Here is a 9,272-nt window from a genome sequence, read left to right as displayed (position 1 = left end):
TCATGATGAGTCCCGTGGCTCTCGAGGAATGTCGCGTGAACAGGACAATTTATGTAATGGATCTGGAAAGATGTCACCGGCTACATCAACAAAAATTCCAATCCAATGTTTTTTTAGGTCACTCCTTTTCTATATTGTTTATATGTATATATATAATATTGTATATATATGTATATATAAAATATTGTTTTATAAGCTTTATTCAATGTCCTGCAAATGCTTAAAATCCCATGCAAATACTTCCCGTTACATAATTTACTTTAAATTACAAACCCATCAGCCTGTGGCCAATTGCACATTCCTGCTTTATGCAAATTGCCAGTGCCAGCTTCTCCCCCGTTAATTAACAACCCAGTGCACACTCACGATGGCTGGCCTATCACCTACTGGAGTCCACAAATATGGCTTAATACACAAATGCATTTTGTTTACCTATACAGGCAATGAACTCTGCGGCGCATCGAACAAAAGACTTAGGCAACGAACTCGCTCCAGTGCGCGGGGGGCGGGGGCGAGTGATGTGGAATGCCAAAACAGGTTTGTCCAAACGATAAACGCAATTCCTTGGAGCCAGCCAATGCAATGGATTTGAAGACTTCTACGCATTGGTAACCCCTCTCCTTTGCACCCACCACACTAACAAAGATCCCAGACGGCGGCAGGTTCCCCATGGGTTCGATATTGCTCCTTTTTCCCAGGCTTTGACAGGCGCAAACGTGTTCACAGACTCGGGTGAGTCATCCGATCATGGTGGCGGTACCAGGCACAGAGATTTCAGAGCTGAAACAGGTAGGAGAATTTCACAAGATTCTGCATGCATTGGGCCAGGCGTTCTTAGGTATCAATTCGATTTGGCGGATTTCATTTAGGTCTGCATTTGCCAGTTAGGAGGGTTGGGTCTTTAGATTGTCAAAATAGTTTTGGATTAAGATAAGTATTGGCATAACAGTCACATTAGTTGGTACTTCACTAGTCCCAATAATAACGAACTTAGTCCATTTAATTGTATGCCCATGACTTGATCAAAGTCACTTCCTCCTAGTAACTTGTTGTTGACGACACCCAAAGGTTAATTAGACTATTTGTTTTTTTTTTCTGAGATCGCGATTAAGGCGCGCATAACGGTGACCTTCTGCTGCCAAGCCCCTTGGCTTGTCAAAAATCCCACATGCTCGTAATCGGCGACTAAAATATTTCACAACATTGTTCAAGTGCCAGATTCTTAGCCTCTTTTGGCGCAATGTAAATTAAGAACACAGCCACAGACCATTTATGGTCCGGCCTGGCCCCAAGACAAAAAACCCAAGCAGGCAGAGCGAAGCCAGCGCAAACAGGTTTGCAATTAAACAACTAAAAAATTATTAAGCAAAATGAGTCTGAAATTAATTATTTATGCGCCTCAAGATAACACAACGCCAGCCAGCGAAGCCCCCAGTTTGTTGGAGATCCAAGCAAAGTGGGCGTCTCTGTGTTTTCTGGCCGCACTTTTCCAAGAACCCAAAACCAGGCACCATAACTCTGGCCGCGAAAGGCTCGCTGAAGAACTGAAAAACTGAAAAACACCCGAAGTTCACAGTTCAGTGATCACTCCCCCCGGAAAGTAACGCGTGCCAACTGGGCAGCTGCAGGCGCTGTACCACTCAAAGGCACCTACAAAAAAAGAAAAATACCTAAAAAACAGACACCCTGATCGTCATACACGAGTTCACAGCTCCACCGGCCCGCATAAATTAGAGCCGCGATCAGGAGCAATAAGGCGCATACTATATACTAGTATGGCGGGCATATAGTGCGCAGTGCGACCCTGAACAAGTCTGCTGCACTTTTTGAATTATTACCGCCTGCCGTGGACCATGACATTTGTTGAAATTTGCCTAAAATGCCTGTAAACTACCCGAACAAGCAAGCAACTCCACTCTAGCTTGAAATGAGCTCTACTTGCACAACAAATTTCCAATAACAATTAAACATAGGCGGAATAGTAATCAAGATCAAGCAATTGTTAGGTCGTCCGTGTAGTAAAGCCAAATTGAAGGCGGTGGCAGCTCCACGGTGCTGTCCTCCTCATCTGTAAGTCCATTCTCGTCCAGGGTGCCATTCAGGTCCAGGATACTGCAGCTTTTGCCCTAGCAATATTTTTGTATTGTGTCAATATAAATGTAGCTATCAAATTTCCAAATGACTTACCCCATTTGAGAACTTCCGCCACTCGTAGCTGCCTGCATGGTGATTGTATCGCTCTTTGTACTTCTGTTGGATGTCATAAATGCTGTCCTCGTTGCAAACGTTCATGTACTGCGTCTGCGCTGTTAGGGTGTTAACAATTCGTATAAGCCGTGCACGATTTGTTACCCTGCCGATGTGATAGAATGGATCCTGGCTCCACATTTCGCCCGGTGTCTTGCAAAACTCGGAGATGGCCACTTCCAAAATGGGTGGGAACAGGACACGAGGTCGTCCTGTGCTGGGAGAGATCTCTGTGCGAGGCTCTCCGTTCTCATGAAAGAAATGGGTGAGATCCTTGCCCGCATGGGCCACCAAATAGTCCAGAGTCTAAGGTGATAGTAAAATTTAAATTTTCCTTTTTAACTCAACCATTTAACCCACGCGATTCCAGTGATCATAGCGATCCTTCAGCATGGGCGTCAGATCGTAGATGTTCCTGTGTATGATCACCCAGCAGTCGTCCTTCTTGTTGTGCGAGACCACCTCGTCCTTGAGATAGTATCGCATCTTATTAATCGGCCGTTCCATCTCACAGATTTACATAGCAAGCCAAACGAATGAAGTGTAATTTGATTTTCTCGACAAAACTGTCGCCTCTTGACTCGGCCCATTAATTCTGAGTTTTCCAGCGGTGCCGACTGCTCATCAGTCGTCATTTTCAGAGGTCTCCGGGAGCGGATCTTATCGCCAGACTTGCATCTATGTATGCGCCTCCGGTTGGCAGACCAATTAATTCCAGTTGCCACCGAGATGCCCAAGTTCCCATTCCTGGACGGCTTTTTGGGATGCCATTGCATAATTAGCCGCCAATTGTCAAGTCGTCGGCAGTCGAACGTTCTAAGCCCATCAATCGTTTGCCATAAATAGAAAAAATTAGATTAATGACTGATGGCATTTTTGGTCTAACCTCCGAGGTTACACACACTCGAAAGACATTCCAATTGATGGGAACTCTGTCAGCGGCTATTGAGAGAGCACTGCACTTTGAGATATTTGCCTCCAGTTATTTCGAGATCATTCAGCTTTTTCAAGTGAATGGACGGCACTCTTGAGTGCTTGATTAATTTGGGAAGATTTTTTAATCTGTTTAGCTTGACAGTTATTGAAAGCCATTTTCAACTTTAGTTAAGGAGAATTCAAATAGCTTTCTTTGTCAGTTGAAATAGAAGAGAAGTGTACTAGCAGCAGCTGTTTGAAAAAGGGTTTGTGTGTACAACATTCAAAACTAAGCCAATAAAACCCTTTTCATTCCGTCGAATGGTTTCAGTTTCCTTTCTGTTTGAGTCTGAACTTTGAACCCGTCAACCGGACTCCAGGTTACCAAAAGGTAACTAATGGACACACGTGATAAAATCAACTTCCGCAGGATTACAAAGTCGCCGAGCTGGAGGTCATTCAGTCAGTCCAAGGCGCACCGCTTGCAGCTGCCCCTTTCCGTCGCGCATGCGCAGACACAGAATTCGAGGGATTTGCCATGGCAACTCCCAGTTGGCCCAAACACACGGAAAACGGCGGCAAGGGGTAGCGGAGGCTGTCTAGGAGGGGATGGATATTGTCGAGTGGCCTCTCATATTGCAATTATAGGGCATAGTGCTAAAAGGATTTAACGATGCTGGGTGTTTACTTTAATTGCTCGCCACGCGTCGCTCTAAGTGGTTTTTAATATTTGCTTTCTTCGGTTGCAAGTCAACAGACTGCGTGATTGCAGCAGCTGTTGTTGGCTGGCCGCAGACACCAACAGTCGGCAATTATTTTGGGATCGGTATTGGGATTGGCCTTGCCGCGAGAAAGCTGCATCCTTTTTGCCAATGCCACACAAAGCAGACAAATGGCAACAGCAGGACTCGCAATAATAGCCACAAACATGGCAATTAATCACGCAAGCCACAACATTGTATGATGTAAGGGAAGATAGACAGCGTATCGACTGAATGGGTGATGTGTGAAAAGCAAATGTAACCTTTTCGGAGTTTAGAAAGAGCTGCTTTAAAATACATTAAACTTCACCTTAAGTTGGCACACCTTAACCATGTTTAACAACCCGTACATTAAGTAAGAAACCGAAAAACAAATTGTGGAAAAATGTAGCCCACGAAAAGGGCTACAAAAAGTTAAAAACAGCCATGTCCTGAAAGCCAGCTGCCAGTTCGGTGTAGACCAATAAGGACATAGGGCTTGATAGTGGGTAGAATTGTAATCAACATACACTCAGCTCATTTGCATGGGTGAAAACTAGAAAACTAGAAACTGTGAAAAGTGAGAAAGTGAGGGTGCGAGTCCTGCTAATTGCCTGCAAGTGAACTGTGAAGCTGCACATATGTCGACGCAGCAAGGACAATGGCTCTAGGATGGGTTTCCCATTTCCAATTGTTTGCTCGCCGACTGGTTTTGATTTAGTGGGATGGCAACAGCTGGTTGGTAGGCCATTTGACACGCCACTGCTGGCAGCCTTGATCTTCGCCCTTTGGCCAAGGAGTTGCTGGTGCAGCTGCAGCTGCCCCTTTCTGTCTCGGATTTTGGGTCAAGAATGCGTGTGGCAGGCACAAGCGAGGGGCACAATGCTGGCGAGTCCCATTAGCCATCGAGACTGGAAATGCTGCGGGTTAAAATCAACCCCAAGCGAGGTCCCAACCCCTACGCACCACCAAACCACGATGAACCACGTGCGTCACGCGCAGTCGCAACCGCTGACACGGCGAAAAACATACAGAAAAAATATAAATATTAAAAAAGTTATGATACGGGACAAAAGAATAGGTTATAATAATATTTATTAATTGTATTTTCTTGTACACTTTTTATTAAATGTACAATCATACTTGTTTACTTTATTATGAAGATTAAAAAACTATGTTTCCGTTTTATGGTTTTTGATGTATCATTTAAGTCATTGAAACATTAATAGGGCTACAATTTCTTTAAGTGCACTTGCAGGAACCTCGAATGGGACTCAATCTCCGGATCCAGACTCCAACCCCGTTCCGATTGAGAGGCCCCGTTACGAATCGAACAATGGCCATTGAGTGCGTTCTGAAAATAAATAAAAACTAGCAGAAAAAGTACTTTGTTAATGTAAATGACAGGAAGTGTGCACTTGAGTGCCAGCATCGTCGTCGTCCCCCAGAGGCTGCAATTAAATAAATACATAAAAAAAAGCTAAACTCTTTCCACAATGACAAGTTTAGCGGAAAAAGTGCGACAAAAACCGCTGCAGCTGCAGATACATTTGTGATTTGTTTTTTGCCCCCTCTTAATCACTCGAATAGTAATCTGGATTGAGCACTGTGCGTAGGCAAACTAGTTGTCCAATTGTGGGTCCAGTTCTTAGATGTGGTTCCGATTGCCTTGACACATAGACAAAGTGCGGCGCCAATTTATTTGCATTCCATGATTAGCCGAGCGTGTGCATGCTATTTTAAAACTCATTGAGTATTCGCAAAAGTGGGCAGAAAGGTTTCCCTACAACACCTTATAGAGATTAAACTAATAATAACTTTGTAATAACTTTCAACACTTTCAAATCATATTTTATTTGTATTTAGTAATAAATGTAGTCAAAGAATACTTATAAAGAAAAGTTTAAAAGTGTAAGTTTCGAACGCAACAATTATTGTTAATCTGCTGGAGTGAAGATCTGTTGCAACAATATTCCGAACAATTAAACACCACCACGGGGTAGCCTCATCATGGCCAACACCCTGCACAGACTCGTTCGGAAACTCTTTAGAACTCAGCAGCTGACGGCTTTTATCTGCTGTTCCATCATGGGGTGTACACCGCCGTGAGTTCCCGAGAATCATCAAAATTATTGTATAAACATGCAACTAATTGAAAAGTGTGCCGTAATTCATTAGAAGGCTAGATACCATCGAGCGGATCCCCTTCTGTATATCACTAAACAATGTGTGGCTGACCAACTGTTATTATCCTTAGAAAAGGGAGGAAAAGGATCTCTACCAGTTGCTTAGGGGGCGTTTTTCCTGTGAGGATACGAGGGTTGCATCACAGATCGCATCCCACCCAACTGTTCCTATTTTCTGTTTGCTATCCCATCTGAACCGAGACCACGCGCCTGCGCAAATTGATTCATTCAAATAATCCAATTGCCGGCATATGCGAAAAATACACAGAATCGTTTGGCTTAAGTTTCCTACCATCTGGACCAACATCTGGTGATAGATTGCGCTGCTTTTCCACAGTTCCCACGATGTCAACTAGAATATAAATCAAAAAGCTACTTTACACTCACTTTATGCATTTTACATGACTTTAGTGCGCATAAGTAATGCAACAAATTTTTCTCCTTATTTAGCCATTTCAGCCTCATTTGCTAACATTTTTCCCGTACACAGTTTCCAATTAAGACCGTGCTAATAAATCCATTGTTTTGCGCGCTCATCCCAAATTGTCGGCCCTTAAAAAAGTACCGGTAATTAGTGCTCGACACATTAACCAAATCTTCAGGCAGCTGACGCCAAAGGCAGTTAGCCCGACTAAAATTGCATTATGATTAGCCATCATCTTGCGGCATGCAACATGCAGTTAGATTCGACTTTCGCATGGCATGTTGGAATGCATGTTGGGGGCGGCCTGGCCCAGGTCTAAGCCCAGTTAACAGTTAGTTGTTGCCAGTTGGCAGTTGCCGCCGAGCTGCCAAGTGACTAAGCTACCATCATACCAACTGCAGACAAATGGCGGCAAAGTTAACAGACATCCAGCGACTTGGCTCGTCATCGTTGTTGCGACATTGCAAGGTCGCCACGGAAACCGCTGCTGCTTCTGCTGTTGCAGCTCCCCAAACTTCCTGCCATTCATGCCCGGTAATTGCCAGCATTGTCCATGCACTGAGAAAAATATACTTAATGTAATATATGGAGTAAAATAGCTACATTGATGTTTATGACGAGGTATGGCGTTCCACTTTTGGACAACTATTTTTACTGCTATCGAAAAAAACGGATTATTTTTTATCGAAAAATCGCAAAAAAAAATTAAAAAATCTGATATTTTCAATCGGCGTTTTCGCCATAACTTGGCCAAAAATGGCCACACAGCTAAAATGAAGACTGTTTTGTGCTGCTAATAAATATAGCTAACTATTTCTATCCCCACTTTTTCGATTTTTGAAAAAAAAAATTTGTCAAATATTTCCATTTTCGATAAGGGGTACCATCATCAAAATTTGCGAAAAATGGCCAAAAATTTGCATTGCAAAGTATGTACATGGATCGATAGGGAATTTTGTTACGAGTTCAACGAGGTATGGCATTCCACATTTGGACAACTACTTTCACTGCTATCGAAAAAAAACTGATTAATTTTTATCAAAAGATCGAGAAAAAAAATTCTTAAAAAAAAAAGGATTTTTTAATCGGCGTTTTCGCCATAACCTGGTTAAAAATGGCCACACAGCTAAAATGAAGACTGTTTTGTGCTGCTAATAAATATAGCTAACTATTTCTATCCCCACTTTTGCGATATTTGAAAAAAAAAATTGGCAAATTTTTGCATTTTCGATAAGGGGTACCATCATCAAAATTTGCGAAAAATGGCAAAAAAATTAGCATTGCAAAGTATGTACATGGATCGATAGGGAATTTTGTTACGAGTTCAACGAGGTATGGCATTCCACTTTTGGACAACTATTTTTACTGCTATCGGCTTACTTAGGTCGCACCTTAAATGACTTTTGCCCTTAAAAAAAAGTCTTAAAATGTTTTGAATTTTTCTCAGTGTAGTTATCGCTGCTGCTAAAGTTCCTGTTGTACTTGTGCTGCAAAATTCCTTTTTGCGTTTCCCATTGTCGTCGGGCAGTTGGCATATTTTATAATCATCTCAGTGCATCCGCAACTGGTTCACTCTTGCTTCCCCCCGATTTTTGGTCCACCCATTCGCGTCTTTTTGGGCAATTCAATTAACTTTTCGCTCGCTTAGTTAATATGATTACCGTTAATGCCCCCAGCTATTCTCGCTCCACTGGATCCACTGCATCTTGGAACCAGAATTTCGCTGAGGCGGCTCCACTGCTTTTGATGATCTCGCTCTCTGTTCTCTGTAAATATTTTTATTGATATTTATTGAATTTTGCTGGGGTGCTTGAAAGAAGTGCCAATTTGCGGGGAGTTTATTTTGAGAGCAAGTTAAGGATGTTAACAGGTCTCCATTAAAAGTTCAAGTTCGGTGAGAAAAGAATAAAAAATGTCGTTTAAGCTGGGTTTATCTTAAAGGCTCATAATGAATATATATTTCTGGCACTTCTGTGCAAACATTTTCGACGCCTCGCCGTCTGCAAAGATCGAAAGAAAAACACAGTGGTGTGCTAGCCAAAAACAAACACCGCTTGCAACATTTGTTTAGATGGCAAAAAAGCAAAAGAGGGGGGATCAACTCTCGCACATCGCAGACTAAACAATGCAAAATTCAGCCAAATGTTTTCTTTCTTTTTTTTTTTCGAACTCGCTGTGTTTGAGCACGCGCCAAATGGTTCAGCGAGCTCACTGATGATGATAGCCCCTTAAATCCCCTATATTTCCCCCTAACACTTTGCACTGCGATCCAGACACGCGTGTGTGCCAAATATAGTTGGTCGGGTTACGCGATGGACCAGCTGTTGATATTGGCATTAACTCACTTTAAAGGCCACAGCGGAAAGTTGAGTTTCGTCATGACTGCCCCGAAGTTATTGTGCCCTTAAAAACCATGTATGTACATAGACTATTAAACTATATATTAATAATCGGGAATCCCTGTTTTCCTTGGCACGTGTGGCCACTTTCAGCATCCCCAGACAACTCTTTCAATCTCAACTTGAATCCATCATTACAAAGCCTGATAATCGATTTCATTGACTCGCTAAATTTATGCGAGGCCCGCGTTTTTTCCTATCATCAAACTTTTATGTTTATGCGCGTGTTTATGTCGCGCCTTTTTTGTTTGCCACAATAATGAGGTTTTTAATGGTCGGCCAAATTTGGTAGCGGCTCGAAGGCGAAGGCTTAGGCTTTGTTGCCTGCTCATCAAGCGGCGTCTATTGCTTTATGACCGGG

General features: G+C 42.7%; 1 protein-coding gene across 1 annotated transcript; it reads right to left on the bottom strand.

Annotated features, from left to right (window-relative positions):
- Positions 1 to 1,916: 1,916 nt before the first annotated feature.
- LOC6526809 (cytochrome b5 domain-containing protein 1) lies at positions 1,917 to 2,842 on the bottom strand. Its single transcript, XM_002087875.4, has 3 exons — positions 2,608 to 2,842; positions 2,188 to 2,553; positions 1,917 to 2,126 (listed from the first exon to the last, which is right to left on the bottom strand). Exons 1-3 carry the CDS (start codon positions 2,752 to 2,754, stop codon positions 1,992 to 1,994), a joined length of 648 nt encoding a protein of 215 aa, XP_002087911.1. The 5' UTR covers positions 2,755 to 2,842; the 3' UTR covers positions 1,917 to 1,991.
- Between the last annotated feature and the right edge of the window lie 6,430 nt (positions 2,843 to 9,272).

The sequence above is a fragment of the Drosophila yakuba genome, chromosome 2L (genome assembly GCF_016746365.2).
Source record: "Drosophila yakuba strain Tai18E2 chromosome 2L, Prin_Dyak_Tai18E2_2.1, whole genome shotgun sequence".
In the NCBI taxonomy this organism is placed as follows: domain Eukaryota; kingdom Metazoa; phylum Arthropoda; class Insecta; order Diptera; family Drosophilidae; genus Drosophila; species Drosophila yakuba.
This window is presented reverse-complemented; position numbering and strand designations above follow the sequence as displayed.